General features: G+C 38.0%; 1 protein-coding gene across 2 annotated transcripts in view; it reads left to right on the top strand.

The window, feature by feature from the left end:
• LOC150108851 (helicase ARIP4) overlaps nucleotides 1–17,952 on the top strand; it is a 619,923-nt gene that overhangs the window by 81,343 nt on the left and 520,628 nt on the right. For both annotated transcript variants that reach the window (XM_090403746.1, XM_090403737.1), the window contains one exon: nucleotides 14,107–14,507. In XM_090403746.1, the coding sequence (XP_090259872.1) occupies nucleotides 14,107–14,507 (401 nt within the window). The remainder of the gene's footprint in view (nucleotides 1–14,106; nucleotides 14,508–17,952) is intronic.

The following is a 17,952-nucleotide window of genomic DNA, read 5'->3' as shown; positions in this document are numbered from 1 at the left end:
CAAGATGTTAGGATGACTAGAAACATGCTCATACACTGAAGTGTGCATCATGATTTGATTTCTTCATATTAATGGTAGGGGGTGCTTAAGGGTCAAAGCTGTATAACTGAGAGGAGACCTCCACATAGTCTTTAAAGGAATGCGGAGAACCGACCAGGGCTTCTGACCTAATGTCCAATCCTCACCTTCTCGTGGTGCACCCTGTTGGGTATCTACTTGGATACTGAACGAACGAGATTGGGCTGGCAATTTTGGATTTAGCTGACCAAATTGTATTCTTATTGGCTTAAACCAAAATACAAAATGATGGTACAACATGACAAAATTTCATGCCGGCTAGGGTGTCGCCTGGTTAAACAAGGCCCCTGTTGTTTTCGTCAGGGAACCAGGGCAAACAGCGAAAAGTCAGCTACTGGAACAAATCTGAAAGCACACCCCAACTCAACATCACCAGAGTTAAAGATTGGTATTATCAACATAAGAAGCCTGAATGGCAAAGAAATGGAGCTAGCTGATGAATTAGATAAGTACCAGATCGACATAATAGGGATGACTGAAACAAAAAAGACAAACTGGTGAGATCTTTCTGAGCAGTAAATACAAAATGTTATATTCAGGCAATGACAATCAAAGAAAAGAAGGGGTAACCATAGTATTCAACACTAAATATGAGGCTAATCTTCTTGAATGGCAGGCATTCTCAAGTAGAGTGATGTGGGCAAATATGAGAATGGGGAACTGGACAGTGAGACTTATTTGTGCCTATGGTCCCACAGAAGATTCTACTAAGGAAGAAGTGGAGGAATTTTTTGATGCTTTAGAGAAAGCAACTGATACAATGAAAAAGGAAAAGTTGGTCCTTGTTGGGGATCCAAATAGCAGAGTAGAAAATGATTGTGAGGCATACAAAAATATATTGGAAAAATTTGGAGAAAAGAGCAAAGCTAATAATAATGGCAAATACCTGTTGGATTTCTGCTCAGGACATGGACTGGTTATTACTAACACCTTGTTTAAACACAAAAATGTGCACAAATACACATGGAGAAAATAGGAAAGGAATAAGAAAAGTCTTATTGACTATGTTATTGTTGATAGTGATGTTTTCTCACTGGTGCAGAACACTAGAGTGTACAGAAGATTTGAAATTGGAAGTGATCACCATTTAGTTTTGAGCAGGATAAAATTTAATTTCATATTGAAAAGAATAACATGTAAGAAAGTTTTAAAGCAAATAAAAGTTGAGCAGCTCTCAGATGTGAACTGTAGACTAAATTACACAAAGATTATTAAAGAAAAAATGAAAGTGTTTGAGAACAGGAACTAAACCTTGGAGATTCGGTGGTAAGCCTTGAAGAAAACACTGATTGATTCACCTGAAGAGGCATGTGGTGAGGTTTGTCTGCAAGGATAGAAAAATCAGAACTCTATGGTGGACACAAGAAGTTAAAGAGGCAGTGACGGAAAAGAAGAAAGCATATCAAACGTACCTGGCAAATAACTCAGCTTGTGCTCTTAGAGAATACAGAGACAAATGTAAGAAAGCTAAACACTGTGCAAAACAACCTAAACAAAAGTCATAGGAAGACTTTGGTAAGAACATGGAAAATAAACATCAAGAAGGTGGCAAAATATTCTGGAGGTTGTTGAAGAAGCTCAGAAATAACACAGTAGAAAAATATGCTCAAACAGGCATGCAGTTAGGAATACATATCCTTACTTGAAGTAGAAAAAGCCATCAAAAGCCTGAAATGTGGAAAGGCGGCAGAAGTAGATGATATTCGACCAGAAATGCTCAAGTATGGAGGTATAAAAGTCTTACAGGGGTTGCACTGCATAGTTCAGAAGGCCTGGACAGAGGGATAAATTCCAGACTATTGGAGTAGAGCTCTCAAAGTATCCATATATAAAAAGGGAAATAAAACTGAATGTGAGAATTACATAGGTATTTCTCTACTGAGTGTTCATGTATGATTTATGCAAGTATATTTGAGAAACGGTTGAGAAGGATTGTGGAAGAGAAGCTTGGTGAAGAACGAGCTGGATTCTGGCCAAATAAAGGCTGTCAGGATCAGATTTGCCCAAATTTTCAGCCTATTCAAATAATCTTTTAACTGCTGGATATCATTACTATCCCTGATTGAATTTCGTATCTTCAATCATCAGCAAACAATTCCGCATCTCTTGTTGGTCCCTTCTTAATGTCATTAATGGAACAACAATGGCTCAAGGACTGAACTCCGAGATACACAACTGGTCACCTTAAATCTGGTAGATCATGCTCACCGTATACCACTTTTTATTATCTGTCTGTCAACCGCATGGATAGGCTCCAACTTGTTGAATTCGATTTAAACAGTATTGATGTGAACACAGATTGATAAGAAAATAACTATTTATTAACTTAAAAGCTAATATTTTGCTGATATTATATCCAGCATCTTCAGAGCACACAAACAAAGTTTGTTACAAATGCGAGATAACCACAGTTCGGTGTAACAGTGGGGCTAGAATAAGTAATTTCAGTGCAACACAAGACTAAAGTCCTAATACGGTGCCATCTAAGATATATATATAAAAATAAATAAATAAATAAAATAAAACAGTAGTCAAAAGTTTTGAAAAAAATAACATAAAAATAACTAAAATTAAAATAAATATTAATTTGGATTTTGGATGACTGGCTCCCAAATCTTTGGTAGATTTATACAGCCATACTTGTTAAGGTTTGGAGTATGTTTGAAGGCTTCTGTTGATTCCAGGAACAACCTCTCTGACTTGTAGAAGCTTCTGTGCAGTACTTTTGTTTTTTTCCAATTGATCCTGTGTGCTGGGGTATCCAAAGCATGGTCTGCCAGACCCGACTTGCCATAACGAAAGTGCCTGATATATTTTTTGTGTTCACTGAGGCAGATGTCCACAGTTCTTCCTGTCTGTCTGTAGTAGGCTCGATGACAAGAACAGGACACTTCATAGACTCCTGGATGTGATAAAGGAGTGAATCTGTCCTTAGGTGAACGGATGAGAGCTGCCAATTTCACATAAGGTTTAAATATGGTGCGCAGTTGGTGTTTGTTAAGTACCCTATATATCTTTTCAGATGTGCCTTTACCGGATGGTGATAGTTTTCTTGTAGTCTTCTGTGGTGGATAGTGGGGGGAATTCTGGGTAGCATTTAGTATTTTATCTATCTTATGGGGATTATAGCCATTGGTTAGGAAGGTGTAGCGCAGGTAAGAAAGTTCAGCAGTGAGAGCTATGTCATTGGAACAGATTGCTCTAGCTCTGTGGGTTAGTGTTTTTAAGATACCATATTGTTGAGAAGGGTGATGGTGTGATTGTGTAAATATCTTCCTGTATGTGTGGGTTTTCTATAAACCGAAAATGATAAGGAACCTTCTGGAAGTCGTGTGATCAGTGTGTCCAGGAAGGGCAGGCAGTCATTGGCTTCTAGTTCCATTGTAAAGTGAATTTTAGGGTGCTGGCTATTTAGATGCACTAAAATATATTCAATGTGTCTGGGTCATGTGACCAAATAGCAAACATCATCATCAACATAGCATAGCCAGACACTAGGTTTGAGAGTGGCTGTGTTGATAGCTAGCTTTTCCAGATGTTCTATGTAGAAATTGGCTAAGAGGGGAGAAAGGGGGATTGCATTACGGTCCCAATTAATTGTTTGTATATTTTCCCTTCCATGAAAAATCACCTGACTGTACTGTGAATTTAAATAGCTGAAATATATCTGGGGGAAATTGTGAATTTAGTAAGTTAAGTGTTTCAGTCAATGGTACATTAGTTAATAATGAGGTGATATCAGACTCACCATTAGGTCTGAACTATTTAAGGTGCGGTTTTCTAAAATACTTTTTAGGTGGGTAGAATTTTTAACAAAAGAGGGAGAATTGTTAGTGCAAGTGGCTAGTAGTTTGGCTAAATGTTTAGCTAGTTCATATTGTAGATAGTATAAACAGTCTAAAATAGGGTGTAAAGTTTATGGATTTTTGGAGCTCCATATATTCTGGGTGTTTTAACGTGAAAGGGTTTGAGTTTGTTGACTGTTTCTTTTGGCCAGGAAGTGACTTTGTTCAATAACTTGTACACCATATTCTTTTGTGAGTTGGTGGGATCTCGATCTATAATTTGATATGTTGACCGGTCTTGGAAAAGTGTGTGTATTTTGCTTTCATATTGTGTTGTATCCATTACTACAGTTGCGCTTCCTTTGTCTGATTTGGTTATTGTAATGTGGTTATTATTGCGCAGCTCTTTTAGAACCATTATTTCTTTATGTGGGATATTATTTTTGGGAGGCTTAGAATGGATTAGGATATTGGCTACGTCTAACCTAATATTATTGGCTATTGCTGGAGGCAGGTTGTATATTCCACATTCAACGGAAGCCATTATTTTGGTTTTTGGAACTTCTTCAGAAGTAAGGGAAAATTGTGTTCACGACTTAATGCAATTGTGGCTTCTTTGGTTAAGGTTAACGATGATAAGTTCACAACGACGCCATCTTGATATAATTGCGGCCACTGTGTAGCACTCCGTTGCTGGAGGAATTCAAATTTCTTCTTTTGCCTTTTTTTAATTTTAGCGAATTCTTTATTGGCTGTAGAGTCGGAGATTTTCTCCAGGATATCTCATAGCTCCGGGTTCAGAATGTCAGATAGTATATCATGTAGTGCACTGATGGAAGAGTTTATATTTGAAAGTTAAGCACTAACCCATAGAGCTAGAGCAATCTGTTCCAATGACATTGCTCTCACTGCTGAACTTTCTTACCTGTGCCACACCTTCCTAACCATTGGCTATAATCCCAATAAGATAGATAAAATACTAAATGCTACCCAGAAATCCTCCCACTATCTACCACAGAAGACTACAACAAAACTATCACCATCCCATACATTAAAGGCACATCTGAAAAGATATCTAGGGTGTTTAACAAACACCAACTGCGCACCATATTTAAACCTTATGTGAAATTGGCAATGCTGATCTGTTCACCTAAGGACAGATTCACTCCTTTATCACATTCAGGAGTCTATGTTCTTGTCATCGAGCCTACTACGGACAGACGGGAAGAACTGTGGACATCCGCCTCAGTGAACACAAAAAATATATCCGGTACTTTCGCTATGGCAAGTCGGGTCTGGCCGACCATGCTTTGGATACCCCAGCACACAGGATCAATTGTAAAAAAACAAAAGTACTGCACAGAAGCTTCTACAAGTCAGAGAGGTTGTTCCTGGAATCAACAGAAGTCTTAAAATATACTTCAAACCTTAACAAGTATAGCTGTATAAATCTCCCAAAGATTTGGGAAACAGTCATCCTAAGACTAAATTAATATTTATTTATTTTAATTTTATTTATTTTAATGTTTTTTTTTTCAAAACTTTGGCCTATTATTTTTCAAAACTTTCAAGGACTACTATTATACTACTATATTTTTTTCAAAACTTTGGACTACTTATTTTTGTGTTGCACGCCGCAATTACTTATACTAGTACCACTGTTACACCAAATTGTGGTTGTCTCGCATTTGTAACAAACTTTGTTTGTATGTTCTGAAGATGGTTGATATAATGCCAGTAAAATATTAGCTTTTAAGTTAATAAATAGTTATTTTCTTAAATACCGTTTAAATCCAATTCAACGTCTGTCAGCCATCCACTGATCCAAGTCAAGAGTTTATGCCACAGCTCAGCCTTTTGTGTGGTATCCTATCAAATGCCTTAGCAAAATATTACATTATCATAGTGTATCCATTTCCTTTATCCAACTCGGCCATAACATTGTAAAATATGAACAAATTGCTAAAACATGACCTTCCTCTAGTAAATTCATGTTGATTATAGCTTTTTTTTCTACTCATTTCTGTATGCAAGTTCTTACCAATTTCTCTAAAATCTTCACTACTATACCAGAGATACTGATAGGTTGGTAGTTAGACACATCAGTTTTTGCACCCCTTTATGATGGAATTATCATTACATTCCTGTGGTATCATTCCTGATGATGTCCATGCGGTTAGCATAGTGGCTGTGCGCTTTGTAACCATATGACTGGGGGAAGGAGTGTCCCAGGTTCGATTCCTGTCGAAGACGTGAGGAATTTGAGGATCTTCCTCAGCCATAGCCAAGTTAGTCGGTCTTGGGCACGGGCAGTAAGGTTTTTTCCACCAGTTTATCTGGCGTTTTTCATCCTGCAAGCAGGCAAACCTGCCCCGTGAATACACACAGATCTACAGCCATAAATACTTAAACCCCCCCCCCCCATGATGGGGCTCAACTCGCCCCAGTAGGGATGGGGAAGAAAATGGGAGGAAACTCCATATGAATAAATAAATAAATTCCTGATGATGATGTCAATTCTGAACAGACTCAAAATAAACACCATACTTATAAAATTTTTGGAACAGTTTTCAACATTTATCCTAAAAACTTACTATTTAAAACTTGCTGTTTATAAATTTGAAGATATCAACATTTTCTTTCATTTCTGTGAACTGATGTGGAAAATGCTAGTGATTGTACTCTGTCTCAGGGAAGCCACTGTTACCAGCATCTTGCTTGGAATCAGACTTATGAGTTCTTTTATGGAAAACCCATCTATGAGAGGTAACCCATGGTACACTAGTACTATAGTTGGGCAAGAAGGAACTTGTTCACATTTGACTTGAAAAGCTGTGGATTGTGAATTTGTTCTGTGAGTTTGGATTTGAACTGTGAGAGGATGTTGGTTGGCTGCTTCACATGCTTGGACAGATTTGCAAGAGGGTAGGGAAATTGTTGATGTCAATTCTGACAAACAGCAGCCATAGAAGTATTTATAGAGATGGGCGGCAAAGGGTTGAAGGCCTCTGTGAAAGTGAGTGGAATATACTAGAGAGAAAGGGGTCATCAGTCAATCTAACTGCTCTTTTTTATATACAATAAAGTAGTTTTAAGAAGCTCTTAGGGGGCACCACCACAGATGTGAGAGCAGTATTCAGTGGTCAGACATATTTGGATTAGGAGCTGTTTGGAGAAAGTAATACCTTGAGTGAAAGAGGAGGCAATATTTATGATATATTTGTGTCAGGAGAGATTTGAGGTTAGATTTATCCCAAACTGAAATAGAACCTTGAATAGAGATTTGGGTATTGGTAAGGTGTACGATTGGAAGAACAAGACTCTTTTTTTGTGGGAAATAATGCAGAGCTGTGTTTTGCTAGCATGAAGTTAACAAAGTTATCCAAACACCATTGATGAATGTTTTCAATATCAGAATTTAAGGTAGTAGAGGTCAAGAGGGAAATAAATGAAAAGGGAAATAAAACTGAATGTGAGAATTAGAGGTATTTTCCCTACTGAGTGTTCCTGCTAAGATTTATGCAAGTATATTTGAGAAACGGTTGAGAAGAATTGTGGAAGAAATGCTTGGTGAAGAACAAGCTGGATTCAAGCCAAATAGTGGCTGTCAGGATCAGATCTTCACTTTACGACAAATAGTTGAGAAATCATGGGAATATAACAAAGATCTATATTTAAGTTTTGTCGATCTGGAAAAGGCATATGACAAGGTGCCAAGAGAGAAGCTATTCAATATGCTACAGTTATATGGTGTCAATGGGGCATTATATCAAGCAATACTTAGTCTTTATTTGAGTTGTAAGTCAGCAGTTAGAATTGAAGGAAGTGCAGGAAAATGGTTTAATGTTAAATCTGGTGTCAGACAAGGATGTATATTATCCCCTCTGTTATTCATTATCTATGTGGATCACATTATGAAGGAAAGTGGTATTAAACCTGATATCAAAATTGGAGATGTTAATCTCAGCTCTTTGCTTTATGTGGATGATGTTATACTTCTAAATAAATCCACTACATGTCTGGAAGATTCCCTGACTAAATTGAATGACTGTTGTAATAGATATGGTATGAAGGTCAGCAATAAGAAGACAAAGACAATGAAAATAGGCAGAATCATTGAAAATGTCAACTGCATTGTGAATGGAGAACCTGTGGAACAAGTAAAACATTTCAGCTACTTAGGCATAATTTTTACTGAAGATGGTAAATTAAATATGGAAATAGACAACAGAATTAACAAAGCTGGTATGGTAGGAAGTCAATTGAATAAATTCATATGGAATAAAAGAGAAATTAGTCAGAACAGTAAATTAGCTGTATACAAGACAGTGTTCAAACCAGTTTTAACTTGTGGATCTGAGAGCCGGGTCAGAAGAAAAACACTTGACCAAAGACTAGAGACTGTAGATATGAGAGTCCTGAGAAAGATTAGGGGGCTCGAATAGATGGCATCAATGGCAATATCATATTAAAAATGAGGATATTAGGAAAGAACTTGACATTGTCACTATCCAGGAATGCGTTGGAGGCTTGACAAGTAACAGACTGATTTGGAGGAAAATTGTAGATAGGAAGTTAGTAATGATGTAAATTTTTTATGTAGTGCTATCATATCCTGTACACTCCTCGAGGGTACATGGCAGGAATTTGATGATGATGAGAGGTTAAGAATTCTGCAGGTTGTGGTGATTTGTTCTATGCAAGGTTTGTCAAATGAAAAGGAGCACAATTAATTGTGCTGTTTATCAGTAAAATTATGGAATGGATTATTTATACAAGGGTGGTCTGAAAAGTTCTCGGCCTCGACCATAGATGGCAACACTATCGGCAAGATTTTTTTTTCTAAGTTGGTACATCTGTCATAAGCATCCATGTGAAATTGCAAGTCATTGTATCAAGTCGTTTGTTTTATACAGCTGTCTGAAACAAAAGTGTTGTCTACATCCCTTGAAATGGATAAAATTGAATATCATGTGGTTATAAAATTCTTTGTAAAAGAAGATTTAACCGCCAAAAGAAATTCATTCAAAGTTCATAAAAGTTTATTGGCACTCTTTCTTTTTTAGACAATTAAGAAATGGACTGCAGAGTTTAAAAATTCTATCTCTTCCCAAATTTAAAACTCTTCCTTGCTGGTCAGCATTTTTCTTTGAATCAAGAAGTGATTGCAGCTGAAGTGGGGGGGGGGGGTATTTTGCAGATATTACTGAGAACCACTACAGGGACGGGATAATGGCGCTGGAGCATCGCTGGAATAAATGTATTAGTCTTAAGGGAGATTATGTTGAAAAAGAAAAATCATTTTGAAATTATTAATTTATTTTTTCATTGTTAGGCCAAGAATTTTTCAGACCACCCTCATATATAGAAAGAAATGGATGGACAAAAGAACATAGCCTTGTGGGACCCCAGCATTCATTTAGATAGAAGATAAGAGGCCATCCACAATCACTCAAAGTGACATCCAGAATCAAAGAACATTCAGAAAGCTGGAATGTTCTTTGATTAATAGACCTTTGTGCCATACTCAGTCAAAAGTCTTAGAGATATCAAGGGCAACCACTTGAGATTTGCGAAGCTTTTCCATGGTGTTTGTTCAGATATGGGTGACATATGTTAGTAGATGCCTGTTAATCAGCAGTGATGGAATCCATTTTGTTGGTCATTTATTAGATGAGAGGCTTCAGGGTAGCATAGGAGTGTTGGGTGTTGATGATTCTTTCCATTACTTTAGAAAGCATTGAGGTGAGAGAAATTGGACAGTAGTTTGAAGGTGAAGATTTGTAACCCTTCTTAGGAATATGCTGTATATGGGCTAGTTTCTAGATTGCAGGATAAATATTTGTGGAATAGGAAAGTTTAAATAGACAGCATAGAGTGGGAGTCAACTCTGGAGCACAGAGCCTTTAGATTAGGTGGAGGAATGCTATCAGTGCCAGGAGACTTTTGAGTATCTGATTTGAGCAAAATTTTTATGATCTCTTTCTGGCTAAAGGTCAGATGCAGCATTGAGAATTATTTGGAATGGTTGGGAGGACATTTACCATGATCAGCTATGCAGGAATTTGAAGAGAAGTAGGAAGCCAGGAGATTTGGCTTTTTCTGTGGTTGTTGATGCAATAGTACCATCTGGGTGTAATAGTGGTGGAAGTAGTGTTGGGTAGAAGGTATGACTTTGACTGGAGCCCAGAAGGCATGTGGGCTGCCATTTGGGCAGAATGCAAGTTTCCTGCTTTTAGCTTTCTCAAAATCGGTTTTGGATATGGTGATAATTTCTTGCATTTATTCTGGGCTTTGGTGTAGGCAGTACAGGAAAATGAAGTTTTGGATGCAAGTCAGTTGCAATATGCCTAACTTTTTTGTGCAGCCTGGGCATACCTGTGGGAGAACCAAGGCTTAGACAGAGGCTAGGGATTTAGGGTGGAGCAGGAAATAAATTTCCGTGTGATGAGAGTTATTTCAGTGATTTGTTCTGCACATAGTTTTGGCTTGGATGCTGCCTGGAAACAGTAGTCTAACCAAGGAAACAAGGTAGAAGTTGCAAAGATTGTCCCACTTGGCATTCTTGTAATGCCATACAACTCATGGATGTGAATGTGCATGTACTGTTCCATGAGGAAGAAATCTGCACTAGATGGGCTGAGCTGCCTGGTGAGGGGGAAGATAACATTTGCAGCATACTGAAATGAGTGTCATTAGTGAGGAAGAGATCCAGGGTGTTTTTTTTGGGGGGGGGGGGGCATTGTCTGGTATTCTGGTGGACATGTGAACAATTTGTGGTCATTTGTGATTGTAAAAGTCTCAGCCTCTCTACCTAATAGTTGTTCTGTGCAGTTAGAAGTGGGCAGCCATCTGGTGTTGTGAGCATTGAAGTCTTTGAGGAGGATGACTTTACTGTTTAGTTGGATTTGAAGATAATCAACATTTAAGGAAAGGCAATTGAAGAGTTCAGAGCAGTTGTTGGCATTAGGAGAGTGGTAGAGATAGCATATGAATTTGGTAAAATGAAGTCGAGTGATTTTTACCCAAATGAAGTCAAAATTATATTCCAGGAGATTTCAGGTTGGATACTCTGGCATGGTATATTGGAGTGAACATATGCACACAGACCCCACTCTCTGAGACAAATAGGAGTCAAAGAGTGTGTAGTTGGGAAAGCAGACAAGAAGTATTTGAGTTTCTGTCAGGAAAAGTAGGTGAGGCTTTGCAAAATGGAGGTGGAAGTGAACATCGTTAAGGTTAGAACTGAGATCACCTATAGTTGTGAAATGGATCTAAAAGGTTCTGTGAAGTTTGCTGTTGACCACACAAAAATCCCCACATGTTTCCTATGCAGCATTTGGGATCAGGTTTCCATGCTGGTTATTTGCATTGTTTGATTTTCTCACTATTACCTCTTCTTTATAATTGATTGTCCATGCTTCATTTTCACTTTGATGCTCTCTTCAGTGAGAAAATCAAACAATGCAAATAACCAGCATGGAAACCTGATCCCAAATACTGCATAGGAAACACATGGGACTTGTGTGGTCAACAGCAAACTTCACAGAACCTTAATGATGTTCACTTCCACCTCCATTACGACCTTTTTTCCTGTTAAGTTGGGTCACCAGTTCTTCATCCTCAAGTCCTCTTCTACCAGCTCCCTTCATCTCTTCTTTGGCTGCCCATGCTTCTGCCTTCCTTGCACATCCATCTGCATGACCCTTCTTCCCACATATTCGTCCTCCCTCCTCATTACATGACCAAACCATCTCAACCTTGCCTCCTGTATTTTTGCTCCTAAGTTCGTAAATTTCACTGTTCCCCTCACATAGTCATTTCTCAGACGATCCTTTCTGGTCACACCGCACATCCACCTAAGCATTCTCATCTCTGCTACTTCCATCCTGCTGATGTTATTTTTCCTCAGGGCCACAGTTTCTATAGCATATGTCATAGCTGGCCTCACTACTGTCCTATAGATTTTGCCTTTCAGATTGATCGGTATCCTCTTATCGCATAACACTCCAGCCATCTCCCTTCAGTTCCTCCAACCCGGTTGTATCCTGCATCCCACTTCCTTTTCAGCTCCTCCATCTTCTTCCACTGTTGAACCTAAGTGTCTAAAGTCTCTCACCTTCCTGATGACATTTCCTTCCAGCTCCCAGATCTGTCTCCTGTCTGCTGCCCACTGTGCAACACATATACTCTGTCTTACTTCTGCTCAGTCTCATACCTCTCTCTTCCAGTACTTTTCTCCATCTTTCCAGTTTAGTTCCTGCTTCTTCTCTTGAATCTGCACACAGCAAGATGTCATCTGCATACAACATTGTCCAAGGCGCATCTTCTCTCACCTCCTCTGTTACCACCTCCATCACAATATTAAACAGAAATGGACTTAATGCTGACCATTGATGCAAGCCAACTGTTACTTGAAAACTTTCTGTCTGTCCCAGACAGGTCCGAACACTTGTTTTCACATTTCCCGCAACAACCTGACATATTTCTCCGGCACCTTCTTCTCCCTCAGACGCCTCCTGATTTCTTGCCTTGGCACTCTATCGTATGCTTTCTCCAGATCAATAAATGCCAGATGTAGCTCCCTTTGTTTCTCTCGATACTTTTCCATCATCTGCCGTAACCCAAAGATGGCATCTGTTGTTCATCTACCAGGCATGAAGCCAAATTGTTCCTTTGCAATCTCCACTTCCTTCCTCAATCTACCATCAAGAACCCTTTCTAGGATTTTCATTGTGTGGGACATCAACTTTATTCCTCTGTAGTTTTTACAGTCTTGTGCATCCCCTTTACCCTTGTAGATGGGAACAAGAGTACTCTCCCTCCATTCCTCGGGTATATTTTCCTGTTGGCAAACTTTCATGAACAGGTCCCACAGCAGGTCAATTCCCTCTTCCCCCAGTGCCTTCCATGCCTCCACTGGAATTCTATCGGGGCCCACCGATTTTCCATTCCTCATCCTCTTCATGGCCTTCGTCACTTCCACTCTACTGATGTTCTGCACCATCCCCTCAAAAGGCTGCTCATCTCCTCTCTGAGTCCTTGCATTTTCCTCATTCAAAAGTCCCTCAAAGTATATTTTCCATCTGTTTCTTATGTCCACATCCCTCCATAATACTCTTCCTGCAGCGTCTTTGTTCTGCCTCACATGTAAGATGTCCTTTGCTGCTTTATTTCTACATTTCGCTAGTTGGTAAATTTTTCTCTGTCCTTTCTTTGTTTCTAATTGATCATACAGATCTTGATATTCCATGGCCTTCGCCTGTGCCACAACTTTCTTGGCTTCTTGCTTTCTCTCTCTCTGTACACCTCTCTGTCCTCTTCCACTCTTGACTCATCCCACTTCTGCTTTGCCTTCCTCTTAGCTGTCACTGCCAGTTGTGCATTACTATTCCACCACCAACCCTCCTTCTGCTCTCTAATCTTTCCAGGTGTCTCACCAAGCACCTCGATTGCACAGTTCGGATTACTTTTGAATTATGTTTCCACCAATCTTGTACACTTTCCAGTCCATCCAAAATCCTCTCTAACACCCTCTCCCTAAAACGATTCCTCACACTCTCCTCTTTTAAGCGAAACCACTTAATTGTCTTCATCCCATGGCATCCAGAGGTTCTTATCTTCGATCTTATTTTAAAGTATAGAAAAAAAAAAAATCATACAGTTGCAACTTCAAGGAAAATAATTTTTAACAATTAATTGATTATTAGGGTGAATTCTAAAAAACTTAAAAATTAATCTCCAGTTCTCCAAAAACAGAACATTTTTTTTTATCCTAATGGATTAGTAATGCTTATATCAGTAATGTATATTTTGGAGTTATTCGAGGTGTAAAAGCAGTTGTCATGTTGATCACAGCCATCTGAATCTTCTGATATTACATTTCACCAATGCAATGCTTGCCAAACCTGCAAATGCAGCCATTCATAACAGAATGTTTTCTTGTAAACCAGGTTTTAATACCTGAAAATTATCACCAAATGGCAGTCTAAGGTCTTTGGTGTGCATATCAACACAGATGCTACAAAATATTCATAGGCATCCACGTTGATATCTAACACATGGCAACACAAACCAAATATGTTGACTAATGAAGAAAAATTCCACTTCCATTACAAGCTGTTAATTTCTTTACATGATTAGCATGATCAAAAACCTGCTAGCATGTAATATAAGATCTGCATTTGATGAGTTTCTAATTGAATTTATACCTATGACCTAATTCATTTTCCCCATTTAACAGAGATATTAAACCAGAAGAAGAACTTGATGCCGTAACACTGGCTGCTCAAAAAGAAGAACAAGAAAGAATAAAAAGGATTCAAGAAAGCCATCTTAGGGCACTTCAAGAAAGGCTTCTAGAAATTGAACGAGAAAAGCAGATGTTAGAACAAGTACTCTCTCCTCACCTGTTTGTTTCACAAGCTCCTTCATCTCAACCACCACCACTGCCGCCGCCACCACCACCACAGCAGCAGCAACAACAGTATTTTCATCAGCAACAGCAATATCAGCAGCCTTATCCCAGATATAATGTACATAACATGTCATCAGTGTCCAAGAGATCTGATGAAGTCATTCTTTTAGAGAGTAGCGATGATGAAAATGCACCTCCTGCTCCATCAGAGGTGTCACAGAAGAGAGGTAATAATGAACTTTTCCATTTCTCATGAAATATAACTAAGTCATTTTGTCATAACTGGAGAATTATTCATAAAATAATTATTCTTCTCAACTTCTAAATGCTATTAAAAATGTTCATTGTCAGGCTTTGTTTCACATGTGTTGTTCATCTGGCAGTAGCTTACTTGACTTTGTAACATGTCCCTTCCATTTTGGGGGAGTAGGTAAAATTACATATTCAGCAATATGTGTTACATTCCAGTTTCAAGTAACTTTTGTAGAATTTTCGTGTTAAATTAATATTTGTGAACTGTTGTCATTGTATGCCTACACTTTTAGAAATTAAAATACAAACAGCTACAGAATTTCTCCCAATTATCAGTCCCTTCTAACATAACTTTGGTTTCTCTAGAAAGCACACATGTAGCAATTCATCATTTGCTGCATCCCACTCCATGGATGAGCACCAAACAACGCAAATTGTGTCATGCTTGACATGAACATGTTAGCAAACCTCAGTAGGACAAGAAATTTATTTAGGAATACAAACTATTAAGGAATAATTGAAGGAATTCATCCAATTTGCTGATATATATCATTGTATTAAAATCACCATTCTCAAAGCACTTGTTAGAAGCACATAACGCTACAAGTAAGTATATAGTGAATAATTCAAATTGTAACAGAATCACAAGAACTAAATTTAGTCTTAATGTGTACCATCTTAGGATACAGATACTAATTGATTGTGTTGTTGAGCATAAGGTCTTAAAATGGCCTCCCAAAATTTGGTTAATTTAATGCAGCCCTATTTGTTGAGAATAAGGGAGTGTTGTACCTGATAAATCTAAAAATAGCCTATTGAAGCACTCCAACTATGTTTGCATCAGGTTACCCAAAATTTGAATAGCGAATTTTTAGACTTTCAATCCAACAGCTTAGGCTATCTTTAACCCCAAAGGTATAAACTATGACATGAGTTTTTGCATATTCCATCTGTTAGAATTATTTTCTGCATGCTTGATTGTATAGCAATGTGCTTATAACAAGTGTTTTTTGTACTTTGAGATTGTTGGTATGGATCCAGCACTTTCAAAGTACAAAAAAGAATGATGCAAAGAATAATTACCACAAAGAATAGTGCAAAAAAATAATTAAATATACGAGAGTGGTCTGAAAAGTTCTTGTCCTAACAATGAAAAAAACAAATTTACAATTTTAAAAGTATTTTTATTTTTCAACATAATCTCGCTTATGATTAATGGATTTATTCCAGCGATGCTCCAGTGCCATTATCCCAACCCTGTAGTGGTTCTCAGTAAGATCTGCAAAATACCTCTCTACAGCTGCAATCATCTCTTGATTCGAAGAAAAACGCTAACCAGCAAGGAAGAGTTTTAGTTTTGGGAAGAGAGAAGTCAGAGAGAGCCAAACCTGGGGAATAGGGTGGATGTTCCAACAATTCATAGTACAGATCCCTTAATTTTTCCATTGCCAAAACACCTTTGTGGGCAGGTGCATTGTCCTGATGAAAGATGATTTTTTTCTTCTGCAAATCGGTCTTTTCTGACAAATTTTTTCATCTCGTTTGGTTAAAAGATCGGAATAATATTCCCCAGCTATTGTTTTACCCTTTACAGCTAATTAATAAACAAAATGCATTTTTCATCCCAAAACCTTTCCTGCTGATGGAAGTGACTTTATCTTCTTTGGCACTAAACAACCAGCTTCTGTCCAATGTTTTGACTACTGTTTGGGTTCTGGTGTATGACGTTGAATCCAAGTCTCATCCATAGAAATAAATCGACTCAGAAAATCAGTTTTATTCTTGTTAAAACACTCCAAGCACTGTTCATGTGCATGCGTTTTTGATGTGCTCTGGGCAAGCGTGGCACCCATCTTGTGCAAAGCTTTTTCATGTGCAATTCTTCATGCAAAATATATCCTACACGTTCTTTTGAAATGCCTATAGTCTCAGCAATTCACGCACTTTGACTCGCCGGTCATCAAATACCATATTGTGCACTTGATTAATGATTTCTGGTGTAGTTACACTTCCTTGGGCGTCCTTCACGTGGATCATCTGCAAGGCTGGTACTGCCTTGTTTAAACTCGGCAGCCCATTTCTTAATTGTTAAAAACGAAGGAGAAGAGTGCCCATAAACTTTTATGAACTTCGAATGAATTTCTTTGACATTAAACCTTCTTTTACAAAGAATTTTTTAACCACATGATACTCAATTTTATCCATTTCAAGGGAGACAGACAACACTTTTGCTTCAGACAGCTGTATAAAACAAACTACTTGATAGAATGACTTGCAATTTCACCTGGATGCTTATGACAGATGTACCAACTAAGAAAAAAAAAATCTTGCCAATAGTGTTGCCATCTATGGTCGAGGCTGAATACTTTTATTTTCATTCATTTTATTTAAAATGAATATATATATATATTCATTTTAATATAAACTGACTAAAAATCCAAGAATTATAACAAATTGAGATTTATTTGAAAACGCAACATGTTTCGTCGGGATTGACTTCATCAGGTGTTAAGAACATAGAAAGCTATTAAAAGACACTGAAAAAACAATGAGACACTCTAAAGCTATACAATTATGAAGCTATAATATTCGACTGTAAATTACAGTTATTATGAACTTGAGCTATAGTCCGTGTTAAAGTTCTATTGTTGTACACTTGTGCGTGTGTAGAACCACACGATCTCCAGTATCTGATAGTAGAGCTGAAAGAGTCAGGCAAATTATAGCTGAGATTATTGTTCATATGAAGAGGGTCCAAGGTGATTTCTTTTGATTCGACAATGCGGCGTTCTACCTCATCGTGGCAAATATGTAGGTTTGAAGTTGTTGTCCAATTTACTTCATGTTGGCAGCTTTCATTGTTCGTGTTTATTGAAAACAGGACATGGCCTGATAGGGCAGTAGCTCTGGTTCTCTTGTAAGCAATGTTTCTCTGGTGTTCCTCGAGACGTAGGAGGATAGATTTCTTCGTTTGACCATAGTAAGGTTTTTCCGCACTCACAAGTGACTTTATATATACCTGGGAATTGTAGAAGGTTGTGAGATTGTTTGTAGTTGCTGAAACTTGATCTTATTTTTGGAAGAGTCAAGAAGCACGTTTGTTTGTTAAATTTCTTTTAAGATTCTACTCAGTTTTTTGAATAGTGTGCTGATATATGGCAAGGAGATATAACCTTTGGAGTCGTCCTGTGTCTCTACTTTGCTACGTTGACGGTGGGATAATTGTTTGTTGATACTTTTTAAAGAGTAGCTATTGCTTTTAAAGGTCGGTTTCAGATGTTGTAGTTCTTTTTTTAGTTCTTCTTCATCTGACAGTACAGATCTTGCACTATTCGCAAGAGTTGATATAATACCCAATTTTTGCACTGGATGGTAATGTGAGGACTCATGCAAATATCTGTCCGTGTGTGTTGGCTTTCT

The sequence above is a fragment of the Typopeltis vanoorti genome, chromosome 2 (genome assembly GCF_054136105.1).
Source record: "Typopeltis vanoorti isolate ZY-2024b chromosome 2, IOZ_Tvanoo_1.0, whole genome shotgun sequence".
Lineage (NCBI taxonomy): Eukaryota > Metazoa > Arthropoda > Arachnida > Uropygi > Thelyphonidae > Typopeltis > Typopeltis vanoorti.
This window is presented reverse-complemented; position numbering and strand designations above follow the sequence as displayed.